This window comes from Chiroxiphia lanceolata, chromosome Z (assembly GCF_009829145.1).
Source record: "Chiroxiphia lanceolata isolate bChiLan1 chromosome Z, bChiLan1.pri, whole genome shotgun sequence".
In the NCBI taxonomy this organism is placed as follows: domain Eukaryota; kingdom Metazoa; phylum Chordata; class Aves; order Passeriformes; family Pipridae; genus Chiroxiphia; species Chiroxiphia lanceolata.
The window spans coordinates 61,925,068-61,942,775 of record NC_045671.1 but is presented as its reverse complement, the minus strand read 5'-3'; the positions used below and the strand labels follow the sequence as shown (position 1 = coordinate 61,942,775).

Sequence of the window (17,708 nt, the reverse complement as noted above, 5' to 3'; positions counted from 1 at the left end):
TTTAAATAACAAGCATTCTAGACAAAAAAGAAGTTCTTGTGAAACTTCAAATACTTCATATAGTAGCAGAGTACACCAACGGAGTACGCCACCATTAGAGAATACAACATTTCACAAGAAATCTGTCAGGTTTAAGGGTTCTGCTACTGCAGATCTCTTACAAAATCAGACATGCTCCAACATTACAAACTTCTGAAATTTCTTTAAAAAGTAGATGATAACAGGAAGAAAAATATTGCCAGTGACTCTCCACATATTTAGAGTTTATAAGCCTACTACGGACACTACAAGGAAGTGTGTAACACAGAGTACATTTTAACACTTCTCGCTCTCAGTGCAAACAGTGAGGGTAAACTGAGTGGCACAGTTTTTGGCATATCATTCCACTAAACTCATGAAAGGCTAGTTATGTGGCCATTATGCCCGTAAATCGCAGTGAAGATGAAAAATTAAGCCTTTAGGTCAACAAATCGGACTTTTTCACTTATTCCAGTATCTCCTTTATAGCACATAATCTTTTTTCTGTTTTATGCACATTATTTTTCACTGGGTCAAAAAGAGAGTGGTCCTCTTGTGCCTTCACAACACATTCGTGAGCAAGCCCTACTTGAGAAAAATGCTGGATTATCAGCCTTGAATACTAGATTGCCCATTCCACACATCATTTGCACAAATTGAAACAAAGCAAAATACCCACTTTGTTACAAGGATCTGCCTCATTACTTAACACTTGGATCTCTTGCAATTATTCCCAGCAGAAAGTAATGAGTGTTAATGTCGGCAATGCAATACTATGTGTGGTCCTCTCTGTGATTTTCACTAAGTTTATTCCTTGGGGATGGTGAGGGAGACAGACACAGGGAAGGGAAGACCACATGCCTGAGCACCAGGTACGTATTTGTCATTTATTGAGACAGAAGCATCATACCTTCTCTTGAATGTAAAGGACCATTTCAGGGAAGGAAGGCAGCTGCTTCCCAGAACTCTCCTTCTCATTTTTTCCAGAAAATGTTCTCAGTACCCGCTGGGCTTCTCCATGTACCTCCTCCCGTCTTTCAGAAGAAAAGATAAAACCCAGACATTATTCGCATGGAACAAATGGCCTATAATGATCAGTAAGGTATGATGGGAAGCTGGGGGAGAGAGAACAGTTTTTAAATGAGATGTGAGGGGTTTTTTTGAAAGGAAAGGAGAAAAAATCTTGCATTAGAACTTTTAATGATTTGTTTACTTTAGAGAGGGGAAAGAAAAAAAGGATAGTAATGAGTGCCCTCTGCAAAACCATCTGTATGAGCTCACTTCTGCTGCTCTTACATCCTTCTACTGTTCATCAGCAGTTCCTGGTTCCCACATCTTTCTTTTCCTATCTGTTACTCCTCCCTGTCACTTCCTATAGTCAAGCTTCAGCCAACACCTATCAGGTTTATCATTATCTCCTTAACAGCACATAACTATTTCTGAAACAGTGCTGACACTGCAGTGCTAGAGCTGTTGCAATTGATTTGTTTAGCTTTCCTTAGTTACATAATAGCTACTTACATCAAAAATTGAGCAATCAAAGTTAAGTACGAAAAATCCCCCCACCACTTCTGTTCTGCAACAGAAGACTGCAAATGAAATGATAAGTGTAATTTAACAAGTCACCTACACCTCAGAAGAGTGTAGCAACTCTCACAAGTGCATGCTCTTGACTCTTTACAAATACCAGCTAAAAATAGACTGATAAAATTTGCCAGGAAAAAATAATTCCTAGCCACTGCGAGACTGATTTCAGTTAACGCATTTCTACTTTGTAATTGCAACTGATCATTAACATGAAGTGCTTTAGTGACAGCAATTCATCTGAAACAAAAAAAAACAGTCCAAAGTAAAAAGTATCACAGAGTACAGTAACAGTTCTCCACAGAACCGCCAATAATGTGCCTATGCAAACGTTAATTTCTGAATTATCATATTTGATCTTCTGTGAGTTATTAATGTGTAGACTTACATACATACGTATATACAGGCATTCACATTTAATCCAAATATATACTGGATGCAAATATATGTGTGTGCGTGCATATATATATATATATATACATATGAAAATAACTTATAGAGGAAAATAACTTACGGGTCTCCTGCGGCTAACAGGAGCAAGTATCTGGAAGGGATATGATCGGGAGGGAACACTGTGCTAGCGAATTTCACAGCCACTTGACGTACTTGAACTTCAGGCTTAAAGGGAAAAGACACAAACATATGGTTGAGTTTTAAATGACAGCACTAATTACTTGCACTCACCACTTTCACGTCATCAGTAGACTGTTTTGTCCTCTGGTACCAACATGACTCAAAGACTTTAGACATTTTGAGACACTGTTCATGCTAACTCTTCATATGGCAGGAGATGGGGAAAAGCTTCTCATATACACACAAGTGGGGAATTAAATGTTTAATTAAATACAGGCACATTTTGGGGAATTGTAAATCAAGGTTATCACTCATTCTTGGACAACTGAACTGTTCCATCCAGGCAATTTTGAAATTAATATAACATACATCATCTATGCACAGGAAAAAAAGCTATGCTTCAGAGCAGCACAGCCAGAGGTGGAAGAGAAACATGAGCCTAGGGTGGTCATTCTGTCTACAAGACATGAGAGTCTCAAAAAGGTATTACCTGGAGACCTAGATCCTTTGAGCAAAAGAGTCAAGAGTCAACAGCAAGAAAATAGTTTCTTACACTAGAAATACATATACTTCCAGTCAGCCTGAGTACCCATACAAACATGGAGTATACAAAAAGCACTCCTTCTGAAAATTCAGACCTCTGGCGTATTCTGAACATGAAGAAGGTACTCAGTAAAGTAAGAGAGTCAGTCAAATGTGGTTTAGCCTCAACTAGTGTCTTAAGGCTGAATTCTTGGGTAAGTTCCCAGGAGCCTTGTGTCAGAAATCACATAGCCCACTGAAACCCCACTTAGCAGTGAATGATCCCTTCTACCAAACTCCTGCTGTCTCAAAGCATTTCAAAAGACACTGTCCTTGAAGCATCTACTTCTCAGAGTTTCCTTAGGAGGAGACAAGAAACATACAGTGCAACTGCAATGGATTTGTTTGTTTGCTAAACAGAACACAAACAGAGAACTGCACTGTCACTTTCCCTGCAGACACTGAGCCATATTAAAAATATTTTATTTAGGCAAACACTTCCTCACCCCTTCTCCCAGACAGGCCAATACACTCAGTAAGAAAAGGGACACTCATTCCCAAAGTATCTAACAGAAATGTCAGGAAACAGGAAAACAATTAATAGCGATTTTTTTTTTTAAGGTATGTAATTTTGACTCCACTGAAAATACCTTTATTAAATAAGAAGCTACAAGAGCTTCCATTAGGGTACGCTGGGCTCCTTCCAAGTTACTGTATGCTCCAACCATCATAGACAACGCCTCCTGAATGGCAAGCCTAGTATCAGCATCTTCCTGCAGTATAAAACCAAGAGTTTTCACTTTACAGAGTGTGGTGTCAAGAATTAAGCAAAACTGGCAAAAAACACCAATGATTCCCCAAAGCCCCACCAGTACCCACCTTGCATAAAGCTTCAAAAAACTGTTGTACCAGTGCTATATCCTTGGTAAACAGCTGAGGCATTCGGCTGAAACAAGAGATTTTAATTCATGAAGCTTTTGGTTCTTTCAATTGAAATCCTTCACATTTCATTGGTCTTCCCCTCATCCCACATTGTAATTGTCAAACAATCAGAGTCAGCACAGAAAGTCTGCCTTATCTTAGCCATATCCACCATAAAGCAGCACACTCTCCCTCCCTTAACATAGTTTGGAAAGTGAAACATTCTACGGACAATCACTTAGATCACCAGCACATCACTGAACATGGCACTTGTCTAGCTTCACACCCTCTAGTCTTCACTGTATAGTTCTTAAATTTATGTTTCTGGCAATCCTGAAAGTGAAACTATTTCTTAAATTCTGTTCATAATTAATGAGCTGCCATTAATCACTGGTAGAGAAACTATCAGCTAGAACATATTTCTTTTTACATCTCTAGAGATGTCACAAGAAGAATGCTTTTCTCTGCACCATGCACTCAGCTACAAAATTGGCAGGTGGCATAAAGCTTGCTACTGATAAATTAACTGATTACTCTGGAAAAATCATTCAAGGTACCATTGCTTAAATGGTGCTTCAGTTACCTGGAGAGCTTTCCAACCGCTGAATATGCCATTGACAGCAGTTTTGAATCCTTGAATGATAAAACAATAAATAAAATTCAGCAAAACCAGAAATACATGACAGTGTATTTTTTAGAATTAAACATTAACTTTAAAGCCTGTCTACAAAGTGCTTAAACAGGCTTTCATGGAAAAACAATCCTGAAACATAAAACATTCCTATCCAAGAATAAAAACATTATATAGGAACAGAGGGAGTACACTTTTTTCCAAGAAACAGAACAATTGCAAATAGAAGCAAAATGTAAATGTCCCTTCTGGTCTCAGCTAATCACATTTTATTTCAAGAGCAACAGATAAGGAGATTCAGTGAGTATAAGAAACAGTAGCAGAGCAACAGAAACTTTCCACTAGACCTAAACAGCAGCTGTAAACAAAAGAAGCTGTTTGCACAACGGATCCTGCAGCACATTTATATATGAGCTTACTATACCATGAACACTCCCTTTTCATGCCTTTCCCAATGACAGGGGAGGCCCACGCATTCAAGCACCAACTCAGGCCAGAAAGTCACATTTAACAGCTCAAATGAAGCAGCAAGAGGTTCAAAGCTGCAGAAAGGGTTATCTGCAACATCAGCCCTTTGTAAGGTACATGTAACAGTATCATGTGGAATTTGCCTTCTGAAATTGCACTGGAAGCACCTCGTCAGGCCAGACTGGCATTTGCAGTTCTGTTTGTTAACACCCTTCCCATCACAATACCATCTCTGGACAGGTAGGATGGAAAGCATTCCAAGCAGGCCTATACAGCTGTTTATCACAACAGGATAAACACCCAGATGTGAAGTCCCTGTATGCCCCAGAGTAACAGCAGCTAGATGCTACTCTGGCCTCACTCTTTAGAGTCTCAACACTATTATTTCCTGTGACTCTGCAAATGGTGCCCAAGCACCTATCTGTAGGTGTTGAACAAATAATTTTCCTATATAGCCTTTTAAAATATTTGCTTCTCTTCAAACAAAATTTTTTGAAAGATATCCTTTCACAGCTATCTCAGGCAACCAGCACAAAAAGATTAATCGGTTTCCATCACAAAGGTATTTGTCTTCTGTTTGCATTCATCTGAATAACTATAGTAAAGAACTTTTCATCTTACCTCTTTGTATTCATTGATCAGCTTTGTAAGTCCATTTAAAAGCATTGGGCCTAACGGCTTTATTTTACTCTCTGGACAACTGCAATCAGAGACACCAAAAAACAAAATATTATCTTTTGCATCTCTTAAAAGTATCTTCTCTAGTGTCACTTCTTCTCAACTGAAAAAAGCTGAGAAATTACACCTTACTGCGTGCAAGGACAGACACAGAATATCAGGATTAAGTAAAAAACCCCTTACTTCCTATGAGTTTTAGTACTTCTTAGTTCAGTTACATATTTATTGAACAGAGTGGTTTCTAAGCAAATAACTGAAAAACATTGCGCTCTCTGAATTACTTACATGATACAAATATGATGCACAAACTGCAGCGACAGACTTCTCAGTTTTGCATTTGTGTTTGCACCAAAGAGTCCATCATAAACCACCTGACCAAAACGGAGAAGGAGCAGATCAGTAAATATCTGGCTTCACTTTCAAAGGTTTTCCAATTCCCCCTCTTCTCTAAACACTGTCATCAGTAACAATGTTTCCCTCCTCTACATACTGGAGGAACTGTATTATCAAGGTCATAAGGAAAACCCTATCTGGAACTTAAGCATACCTGAATGTTAGCTGGGAACATTTCTGCAGCTTGCCTGGATCGCAGCAGATGAGGAACTATCTTTAATTTAACACGGGTACTGACTGATTCTCGTTTCATTTCTGGTTTCAGAACAGATCCCTGTCAGAAACAGATGAAATAGTGCATCTTTGGACAGCAGTACTTTTAAGTTAGCTTAATTACTTTCTACTGCAAATCAGAACACACTGGGACAGAGAAAAAAATTATTCAATAGCACAAATGTTCAGTGAAAGCAGAGATCAAAGGAAGTGATAGATTTAAGAAATAAATTTATGTCTTCTTAAAATAAAATAAGCAACTAAAATTACTTCTTCAGAAATTAAGAAGATATGCAACTCTGAAGGCAAATCTTACCTCCTTGGTTTTCAGTGGTATATCCCCAAGATACACTTTATACATTTTGTTGATGATAGCAGGATTGTTCCAGTCAATTAAACTGAAGGAAAAAACCACATTGAACAGCAACACGTTATGATTCTGACCTCTGATTGCTTCTCAAAATATATGTGGTTTACAGCATTTTACATCATATTCACATTCCTCCCGAAGTTTAAACAGAACTAGTTTGACTTGTAACCACTCTTCCCACACATATATAAAGAACGTGAAGTGATTACACTTACAATTTCTGACAACATATTATCAAATAATTTGTGAGAAACCTATGTATTCCCTTCTCTCCCACTGAAATAAGATATACAGACCACAGGAATATACCAACTGAATATAGAATGCTAATCCATGAACTAGCATATATTTCTTATAAAACAAACTTAACATCACATATTAACATGCATTTCGTCCACACTTGTCTCACTTCAACAGTCCTACAGAAGCCACCTACACATTTCAAAGACAGGCCTGTCTTGCTCCCATCTCCTAGCATGAGCCAGCAAACCTCCCACAATCAATGTCTCAGCCAATAGTACCAATAGCCATTACTCTGGTCTCATGATGAGTTAAAGACAGAAGTATTGTCTTTAGATGATGAAAGGTGAACTGCAGCCAAGCCAAAGTTTTAATAATGCAGAGAACAGTAGCTGCCAAACTTCCTAGACTATGATTCATTTCACAATTATTCTCTTTATTCTCTTAATAAATTAAATGAAAACATACCTTTCTGGGGACCATTTACTAGGGCCTTATTGACCATTGATAATTCACAGAGGATAAAGTGAAAACTAATGATATTCTCTATCATTTGGTAAGAAAATGGCTCAAAAGCAATATAAAAAAAGATCAAAACTACACAATCAAAGCTGTCAGTTCCAAAGCGAAGTGATATTCCCATGTGGTGAGCCACACCATTCCCAGACTGGTGTGAATACATGGCAGCTTCACAGGTACACAGGGGACTGCAGCCTTCCTCCTTTCAGAGCACAGCCTCTCTGGAGTATTACATTCACTGCAGCTAGCTTAAGACACTAACATACTGTCTTTTCCAAACACCCAGACCATACCTTTGTTTGCTCTTTAGTTCAAGGTCTGCTGCAGTGGCAACACTGTGTCTTGTATCACTGGAGGCTACTACCAGGTGTATAACAGCTTCAAGTTCGGGCACTTGCTCAGCTTCAATGAACTTCACTATCCCAAGCTTACACTGTTCAACACCAGGGAAGGTAAAGACAGTATTACTGACAAAAAAATTGGATGTTACGGTAACTGTAGCAGTTCAGATGTCTGAAATCGTGGCTTCTGCTTGTTAAAAATAAGTTCACATGTTCTCCATCCTTTCAGGTGAGCAATCCTCTCGCCTCCTGTCAAAGCAGTCACCTGCAGCAAAGTATCAGCATGACCAAAAGGCCTCATAAACAGAAGACACTGCTGCAACCTTTAGGAGGAAAACACAAGAGTAGGCTGTAGCCATGGTTTCTTCTTAATCAGCTCTGAGAACTGCTGTCACCTTCCTCCTATCTCACCACTCCAAAATTCCTTAAGGCATCATGCAAAGTCCCTCAATAAATTCCCTCAGGGCAACTAAAGATCTGACCAATTTAGTTACATATTTCCCTCTGGCCCTCCATTCCTCTATCTGTGCCCACCCCTAGTTCCTCAAGGACCAGTTGCACACTTCTGAGTACCTGTTCTAGCAGCTCTGGTGTCCATGGGCTATCTCCAATTACCCTTTTGGCTGCATAAAAGCTCATCCCTGGAGGCGGCTGAGGGATTCCAGAACCTCCTGCACTACTCAGTGAAGAGCCCTGGGTGGAGGGCACATTTTGTCGACTTTGAGATTCATTCAATACGAACCTAAGCAGGTGGGAAAAGACTTTCATTAGAGGCTTTACAATGCACATTATCAGCTGAATTAGACACTGGAATGAAGGAATACACATAACCTGTCCAACTTCATATATTTTTCTTTAATCCCATGACTCTAATATACAACAGAATTTGAGACTCTGCTACCAGTTATCCCAACATATTCTGCAAAAGCCATAAACGATTTCACTGTAACTGAAAACAAACCTCAGTTAGGAAAGGGTTCACTGGCATTTCCTGAAGAGGTTCGCAGGTTACAAACCAGAAAGAATTCTCTCTCTTGTCTTAGAAGTAAATACATATACAGTACTACATTCGAGAAACTTGTGCTAAAAGCTTCAATGACATTTGTATGTGAAAAACACAAACCTACCAAGGGAAATAAAGAAGCATATGCAACAAAAGTGGCAGGAAACAAACCCTCATAAAAAAAATAAATAAATGAGATATTGTCTTGGAAAATGGCAGTTTTAGTGCTGGACATGTAAGGAAAGCAAAAATAAAAAGATTAAGTTTACAAGTCTTGGTCTTTTGGAAGATTGGTTAGTCTAGCTGCCCTGTGCACATCTCCAACCTTTCACAAAAGCCACTCCACCTCTCCACCTATTCTTGGAAGCACCAAAATTGTAGTGCAGAGACCAACAAGAATTACTTGACCCCAGCCAGACATTCACTGTTCTGCATTCAGCACACAGGCAACAAAAAGAGATAAACAGTCTCAACAATAAGGATAAACATTCATTCCAAGTCTCATTAGTCAAAGTTTTAAACACTTGATTGTTAGCTTTAAGCCCTACAGTTAAGCTTTCTCGTTGGTTTACTACATGGCAAGGCTAATTCACAACTGGGCAGTGACAGAGCAAGTTCTAACAAGCACAAATTAGTTGTAAACTGCTACAGTCTCACATCAGGAGCAAGACTTCAAGACAGATATCCAGTGCCACAGGCTAGCTGAAGACACTCTATAAGCACCTTCAGGAAAGAAAATTAAAACCTTCACCCCCTACTTTTGACATCTGAGTATTTTCTCAGAGGTATCTTTCAATCTATATGATTCTATGATTTAAAAACTCCTGCCTGGCCAGAGTACAAAAGTGTGGAAGGGAGTGAAGTCTCCCTTGCAAAGCGCAAGGACTTCATCTGCAGAAGCTACAGCCCCAACTGTGTGGGGATGAAGCTAAGAGCACAAACCTAGGCCAACTGAAGAGTTTGGGCTGTGGACAGAAGAGCAGCCTAAGCATTTTAAATTACAAGCTGCAAGATTCTACATACTCAAACAGAAAGGAAGTGGCCCCTGAAACATCTGATAGGTGCATGGGCTCCAGCAAAGCTACCTGGAGAAAGATCACATGCTCACTATTTTAAACTAATTCGCTTAGGTTAATCCACTCAAGTGAGTAAGAGTTAGATGCCCAGAAAAATTCTATTGGAACCAACCCTATGGGAAATGGTTTTGTGTCAGAAAAAAAAAAGAAATATGTTCTATTGTTAAAATTATTTCTATTTTCTTTCAAAGCAAAAGCTTCCCCAGCAATACAAAGACAGCAAAAAAAATCAGTGGAAAATTAAGGGAAAGATTTTGAGAAAGAACTGATTTTAGACACTAGAAGGTTCCTAACAAAGCAGTGATCAATAAATTTAAGTTGCTCTGTACATTCTTCTTGCTTTCAGAAACAGCAATCACACTAAGACAACACCATCACAGTCTAAAAATTTTTCACCACAAGACAGATGAAAGATAAGTCTTGTTATTAAAGATTCCCCTCTGGAAAGCACAAGTTTTCAGAGATTATGTTTGCTTATGACCCCAGAGTAGTATAAGCCTTAAAATTCAACTACAGGAAGATGAGCACACATTTTGGTAGGAGTTCTCCATGAAAGGTTTAGTGCAGAATACCTAATTAAGTGGAAAAGAGACATTTTGTAAAAAAAGGAAAATGGTGATCCCATTCTTAAAATTAGCACCCTGCTTTCTACCTTACTGAAACATGTAATTGGCTTCATCTGAGATAGGAAATAACAGCATATTTTAAATGAGTTTCCAAGGGTGTAGTTTGTAATGTTTCACATCTAAAGAACGCATTGATACTAGAGAAGAATGGTATCAACTCACCCATAAGGCATAAGAAGAACATCCAACATAAAGTCCAAAAGCAGCTGTACAGTCTTTGGTTTTTCAGCAAGATTAAAGGGAGAAGCTGCTGCTTTCAGTGGTTCAGCAGGGTATTTCATGTGAAAAAGGGTTGGTATTAGAAGATGCATTAGGCTGAAAAACAATTATATTTACTGCAACCATTAAAAAAACCACACCTGTTTATTCACAACATTCAAGAGAGAAACCTTTTACAACACATCTGGTCCTTAATAGCAAAGAAGAAAATGTTAACAAAAGTTAAACATATTCAGTGGCCTCTATCTGCCACCTGATGTATTTAAAAATGGAAGGCAGAAGATGAGCTAGGATTTGCCCTTAAAATAGAACATATATGTCTGCATGCAAGCACAGACACACATCTGGAGAGATACATTCACTGCCTTTGTCCAGACTTTTGATAGCTCCATAATTATGCCAAAAAATACAATCTATGACTTTCTCATCCTCAAGAAACATAGACAAATACATTGACTATACAGCAGCCAGATTTTCCAAACTCATGTACTTTCTCTTCACTCACGCACTCACTTTTTGGACAGAGCAGAACCATGCTCCTGGATTTTCATACCGATCTCATGAACAGAAACAAGATTTTATTGCAAGACTTTTCAATAAGGTCACTTTTAAAATACTTCTACACCATCACAGTAATGTAGAGTGAATGAAGATATTATTTTAATGCCATTTTTCCAATGCCAACACGGTGGAAACTCATCTCAATGTAAATAAGAATCAGGTCCACTATTAACAGTTTTCTAGAGGTTAATATACAGCAGTCCCCAACTTCAGGCTTTTTTTATTTATTACAACTTTGTGTACCAAGTAAGTAAGAATTTTGGTTCTCTCTCAATTTAGAGTGGCCAATACAAAACATCTAGTGCTGTTCCTGCTGCTAGACAGAGGATATTTACTGAAGGTCTGACCTTAAGCAGGAAACCAGAATTTGATGAAGATGTATGGGGGATATGGACAGGCATTTAATTTCTGTCATAACACAGGCCTCTTATCATACAAGAAGTCTGCTGATGCAGGTCCTGTACTATTACAACAGTAGACTATATGAATTCTTCATACCATCCAAACTACTGGATTGTTGATCCAAACTGTACAAGCCAAGAACATTCCAAACAATGAAGACAGTACCCAGGGAAAGAAATATTTTAACAAACTGATGCAAATTATTTTACTAAAACAATACCAATAGAATTCACTACAAAAATAAGTAGTTATACCTGTCTTGTTGTGGCTGAGGTTTCCCTTCCATAGCAGTGAGAAGGGTTGGAGCCAATTCACATTGTTTTTCCACAGGCAGACGGGGGTATCCCATCTTAACATAAATTATGGTAAAATTCTAAAGGAGTAGAAAAAGCACATAGCATTGCAAGAGTGCAAAACAAGTATGTGTTCTTTAAACTCTTGTATGTTGTGTTATGTAACTGGGTGTTGGGAACAACATATGTGTTGGAAGACCAATTTCTTAAGTCTAAGACTCGTAGGACTGATAGCTACTGAAAGGTAGGCTCAGTAATAACTACTCAGAGTAGGTCTTGCTGGGCGTCCACTTCAAAAGGTGGAAAAAAATAATACAGAAATGAACAATGCAAAAAACCCCTCTCTGGCTTGTCTTATTCACTGCCAATTTCACTAAAAGCAGTCATATCTGAGCAACAGCTTCAAGGAAAGGAAATGTAATGTTCTCTCTCACCTATTTCTGAAATAAAATAGAGAGTAGTATTGCATAAATACAAAGTCAGCAGCATAGGCAAGGTTTCTCTTCAAAACATGTTTCTAAATCATAATTAAAAGCTGCAAATGCCATTAAGAATCCAGTGACAGGACAGCAGAGCAGAGCAGTACTGAACACTGGACTATCTAACTGCTGTCCTGCTGCTCTAAAGTCAGCCAAGAACTGCAGAGGTAACAGTTGTGTTCAATGACCTGGCTGAAAGAAGTGCTGAAGAGGGAAGCGCTACGCTACTTTGTGGATGGCATTTAAGTTAAAGTATTATGAAGCCTTATGACGCAAAACAAGATGCATCACTGAGACACATGAATGAAAAGAGGTTTTTGATATGTCCAGCCAAAAGCACAGTTTATGTCAAGTATGTCTTTAAACAAGACAGTTCTTTTTGCTCTACAACACACATCCACCCTAGATGCCCTTAGCCATTTCTAAAAGGTGAATGCCAGTAATGCCACTTGCATAAAGACAATCTAAGATTACTTCTGTGTTACTGCTGTTTAAATATTTCTCCATGAATTCCCAAGATGTTGTTTTTAATTTATACTACTCATGACTGAATAGTATAATGAAAAATACAAAGTTTCCCTATGATTTTATCGCTTTTGTTTCATGGTGGTGGTTTGCAATAGATCTACCAAAACTGAAATGCAAATTGTCTCATGGTTTCACAAAAACATTTTTAAACCATTTTCACTTTTTAAACCAGACTGAATGAAATAATCTAGTAAAGTTTTGCCATCTATAAAATAACTTTTTTTTCATCTTTTCCTGCTCAGCTAAGGTCCTGATCCTAAAACCACATAAAAATACAGGTCCTCATGTGTTCAGAGATACAGGTGGTTTTAAGTAACACTCTGATTCTGCACATATTAGGATAAGGATTGGTGGCTGCTTGCAAGATACATCTCCTACCAATGAATAGACCCTCTACAATAAACACAATGACAATTCATGCATTCACGAGATATCAAGAGTAATTATCACTAATTTAAACTGAAAAATGCTTTATGAAACTAAGTTTCACCCATACCAGACTATAACTTCAGTTTAAAAAAAGCTCTTAAAACTTCAACCTTGTAACAACAACATACTTACTAGGAAAACTGACAGAGCTAGATACAAGAGCTTTAAAGAATATTCTGCTTGTTACAAGCAAAGCAGCAAACATTCTTGGAAGAACAGACACTTACAGTGACAAAAGACACTGCAGAGGGATCTTGATATTGAACTAGCAATGTCTCTACTGGAAGCTGAATTTTTGGACGACTTTTGATGCGCTTATTCAGATGAACCAGCAACTCCATGACCTGACAGAAAGGAAAAAAAAAACCAAAAATGTTGAAAGAAGCACTGTTAATTTTACTGCTTTGGACTCCATGCATCACCCTCAGTCCACCAGGCAGGCCTATTATACACAAATCAGGCCTGAGCTTACGGATTATTTAATCTCTAAGAAAACAGCAGCCATCATTTAGTGGATTACCTTGAAACCACTTTGACATGTCTCAAGTCACTGTTAAGACAAACATGTAAGTCCCAAACCATAATACAACCAATAACTTCCATCAGGAGAAATATCAGAAAGGATTAGTGAAGATGACCAGTTCTTTCTACAGTTGGTTACTATCCCTCAAAACTGAGCCTGGTTTGGAAATCTGCATTGCTGCTCTATACTGGGCTGCAGAATAAGTCATATTCATGATACAAATAAAAAAATATTATGAAAAAACACCCACCCATAATAAAGTTATCAAGTATGAGAACTGCGTTTGGAGTGGAACATTACAGAACTTAGATGCTTCAACCAAGAGGGGAAGCCAACGGGAACACTGTGATTGTCAGGCAGGAGCAATGTGCAGCCATGCCCTGGGCAGGCAGAGCCCCAGCAGCAATGCCAATGAGAACAGGCAACTGCTGTGGTAGGGGGATGGTCCCAGGCTCTGGTGAACAGTGAGCTAAGCCGGGGTCATAGCGTGTTGAAACCAGAGGGGTGCAAAGTGATACTTTCTCATGATGAGGACTCTCAAGCCGTGAAGTCGGGGCCCAGAAAGTTTGTACAGTCTCTATCCTCAGAGGTAAAACCTTCAGCATCCTGAACTGAACTTGTAATGGACTGTTTTAAATAGGAGATTAGTCTGGAGACCTTCTAAGGTCCACTCCAAGTTGAATTATCCCATGATTCTACAATCCCATTAAGTTATTCTTAGCATAGCATCAGCAAAGTTTCATTTGTAAACCCACTCAATGAGATAACATAACTGAATGGAGTAACTTGAAAAACTACAAAACTCTACTCTGGAACAAATATCCATTCTGAGAAATCACACTGAACATCTACATCTCATTTGCAAACCCTATCAGATTCTCATGCAAGGTGGTGCAAAATATAAGTGAGACTAGATGAAATCAGCTCAGTTCCAGTAAAACCAGACAGAGTCAGTCCTAGATTCATGTTGAATTCAAGCAATTAAAATCAAAAAGCCAGGATGTCCTGTGCTTTTGAGGGATCATTGCCTTGGTCATAGTATGCTGAAAAAACAGCTAAACTGCTGTCACTGAAGTCTGTAATAGAAACATACATGTGCTGAACTTCACTGAGCTAAGTCACCATCTTTGCATCCACTGCATGACTAAGTGTCAAACAAAATAATGTCCAGCTGTAATCCAGCAAAACTGCAGAGCTGACCACAAGCATGTGATTGAGACCAGAGATAAGCTGACAAACTAAGTAATGCTGACAGCTATCAAATTTTGCTGCTCTCAATTTATTATAACAGTCAAAAATTCATACTATTTTAAAAAGGAAAAAACTTGTCTGCACAGATCTTTCTTTGAGAAAGAGCAGAAAATACAACTAGTACTGACCCTGACAAACATGTTCAAATTACCAATGGTGGCTGGTAAGAAAAGACATGGTTGGATTTGGATATGTGTGAGGGTTTAGCTCATGCCCTGCTTCTCTAGTCATTAATATCAAACCAGTGCACTAACGATCTCATCCAGCAGTAGTCTTCAGACCTGAACCAAGTGAATGTCAGCACTTTCAAGTATGACTTCTTATGTTTTTGCTGGCATCACCTGGGTTGCATTTAAAGAGACAGGGTGTTCAGTCTGGCACAAATGTTGCCAGTCCAAAAATAATTCTTGGAGTACATCTGAACCAGCAGAGTGAATTTACTCTGGATTAGTTCTTTGTGTGACACTGGTAGGGTAAATGATTTTGTAGAAGACATCCTAGAGTAGAATTTAACTCATTTGTCAAACCATGGCCTGAAAAAGTCAAATGCCTTCACTGATATGGCAAGAGCAGAACTCAGGATAATTTCCATGGCTGCAATGAATTTGACAAATACTAAGAAGTACATGGAAGTGCTATAATTGCTTATAATACTATCATCATCTGATGTAGATAAAAATCTATAGTTTAACCACATAAAAGGAAGAAGAAATGAATTTTATTTTATCATTCACTCTAACACAAAAAAACTACTAACAGTACTACTACTACAATATACCATAAGTATGCTGTGAGATTTTGAGAAGCTTCTTAAAATTTAATTTTCCAAAGAGTAGTCCTCCCTCTTTCCTGAATCTCACAACAGTCCAAAATAAATGACAACACATTCCAGATTATGGAAAAAATGTCATACAAAAATACCCCAAGAAATTTCACCAGCTGGTGAAATGCTTTTCTTCAGAGCTTTAAGTGCACATGGTAAACAGGTATGCAGAAGAACACTCCATCTCAGTTGGAGTATCCATATTTTGGCATAGCGGAATGCCTTGACATCTACGGATACACTTTCATGTAACCATTGTTAGGACCATGTTTTGTGCAGAACTTCGAGAAAAATCTGTGTTACAGTTACTTGTAGCTTCTGAAATCTACTAAAATCCTGTGACCATTTCCCTATTTCCACAAGACAAAGACGGGATTATGAAAAGCTTCTTTTCCATCTCTAACCCCCAACACTTCATCTGCACACTGCTTCAAAAGGTTCTGGTCCACTTCTATCACCAGACCTAAAACCTAATGCTGGTAACTGAATTCCCCAGGTACATCTTAAATTCCACCTCTGAAACTGCTTGGTCCTTGTTCCTGTGCCCGGTTAGAGGCAAAGACCAAACAGTTTTGGTCATTCAAGTACATATTAATGTACCTGAATGAATTCTGTGATAAAGCTGCCTTCTGTAGCAGGGAACTGAATTCCTTCCGGTAGGTATCAAATTCCATCTTCAAAATTGTTTGGTCATTGCTCTTATTCCAGTTATCAGCCAAATGAAGGACATCAGTGGGTAGGTCTTCATGGCATACCATGCACAGAAGCAAGCTTGTGTCCCATGTGCCCTAAGTCAGCCTGGAAGGACAACAGACCTAATCTGGAAGCCAAGGCAACTGTCCCTATGGCAGTAAGACTCAGTCTTCAGCTAACTCAGAGCTAACTGGCCTCAAGTGGAAACAAATGCAGCCTCCACACATCTGCAAAAGCCTTGCTGCTACAAGCAATGACTGTTTTGTAAAGTTCTAACAAGTATAATAAACGTATAATATAAACGTAATATATATTAGGGTCACAACAATTTTTTCTCAAGGAGTAATTTTCTCCATGGAGAACATCCAAGCACAGCAAATCATGATACATCAAGGGCATTTCCTTCTTCCTGATCAGGACAACATATCTTTATGGTAAAATGAACCCTTACCTTTTTGCGAACTCCCTCCTGTGTGCTGGACAGCTTAAGGAGAACAGGGGGTAAGAATTTGGAAATGATGTTCTGTAACTGCTCATCTGTTTCTGCATGGCCAAGACGCAAGAACACACGTTCCAGCTGATCTGCAGTTAATTAAAAAAAAAAAAAAAAAAAGAGAGAAACTGGTTGAAACTCGAAATCGCTGTAGCAAGAAAACAACTTTTTCTGAACATCTCCTAATGGGCTTTTAAGAAATGCTACACAATGTTATTAGAGTACTTATATCTCAACAGCACTCAGCACAGATGCATCTTGTATTTTTAACGCTAAGAAAATTACTGATGGCAGAAACAAGCCTGATGGCTTCCACTACTAGCCTCCACAATTATATGGAGACCACTTCTAACAGAGAGAGAAGCAAATAAGGCTTCTTTTGCAGGAACAGGCTGTACACCTGAAAGCACAATCAACAAGCAAGAGTGAAGCTCAAGACCGCTGTTCCAGGGTAAGTTTGATATTCATGGGAGTATTCATGGGTCATCTTGACAGAGGCTAACCTGTCCAGCACACAACTTTCCATTGGGGCACTCGGGTCTCCCAGAAAATCTGTACAAAGTTATAAAAGTGTCCGCTGAACCAGTTACTGCTTTGTTACAATTGATTTCTTTTCCAAGAGATAGCACTAACATCCACAGGAGTAAGTTCATAAGTGTGAAATGTAGGACATGTTGCTGTACCTTAAAACACGAAGACCCTATTATCACTCTAAAAAGTTGCTCTAGCGTTGTAACAAATTCACCTTCCTCTAGCCAGCAGCTCTACTCCCCAAACCCAGGAAGGAACAAACAAACAAACACATTTCAAGGAAACAGATAAGACCAAAATCTTCCCT

The 17,708-nt window shown here is 38.6% G+C and overlaps 1 protein-coding gene across 2 annotated transcripts in view; it reads right to left on the bottom strand.

Annotated features, from left to right (window-relative positions):
• The window catches only part of ECPAS (Ecm29 proteasome adaptor and scaffold), a 60,400-nt gene that overhangs the window by 34,848 nt on the left and 7,844 nt on the right, over nt 1–17,708 (bottom strand). For both annotated transcript variants that reach the window (XM_032676621.1, XM_032676620.1), the window contains exons 2-16: nt 16,829–16,959; nt 13,315–13,431; nt 11,613–11,731; nt 10,339–10,491; nt 8,045–8,213; nt 7,424–7,563; nt 6,318–6,399; nt 5,943–6,062; nt 5,681–5,766; nt 5,339–5,417; nt 4,202–4,251; nt 3,577–3,643; nt 3,348–3,470; nt 2,117–2,220; nt 929–1,052 (exon numbers count right to left, since the gene is read on the bottom strand). In XM_032676621.1, the coding sequence (XP_032532512.1) occupies nt 929–1,052; nt 2,117–2,220; nt 3,348–3,470; nt 3,577–3,643; nt 4,202–4,251; nt 5,339–5,417; nt 5,681–5,766; nt 5,943–6,062; nt 6,318–6,399; nt 7,424–7,563; nt 8,045–8,213; nt 10,339–10,491; nt 11,613–11,731; nt 13,315–13,431; nt 16,829–16,959 (1,664 nt within the window). The remainder of the gene's footprint in view (nt 1–928; nt 1,053–2,116; nt 2,221–3,347; nt 3,471–3,576; nt 3,644–4,201; nt 4,252–5,338; nt 5,418–5,680; nt 5,767–5,942; nt 6,063–6,317; nt 6,400–7,423; nt 7,564–8,044; nt 8,214–10,338; nt 10,492–11,612; nt 11,732–13,314; nt 13,432–16,828; nt 16,960–17,708) is intronic.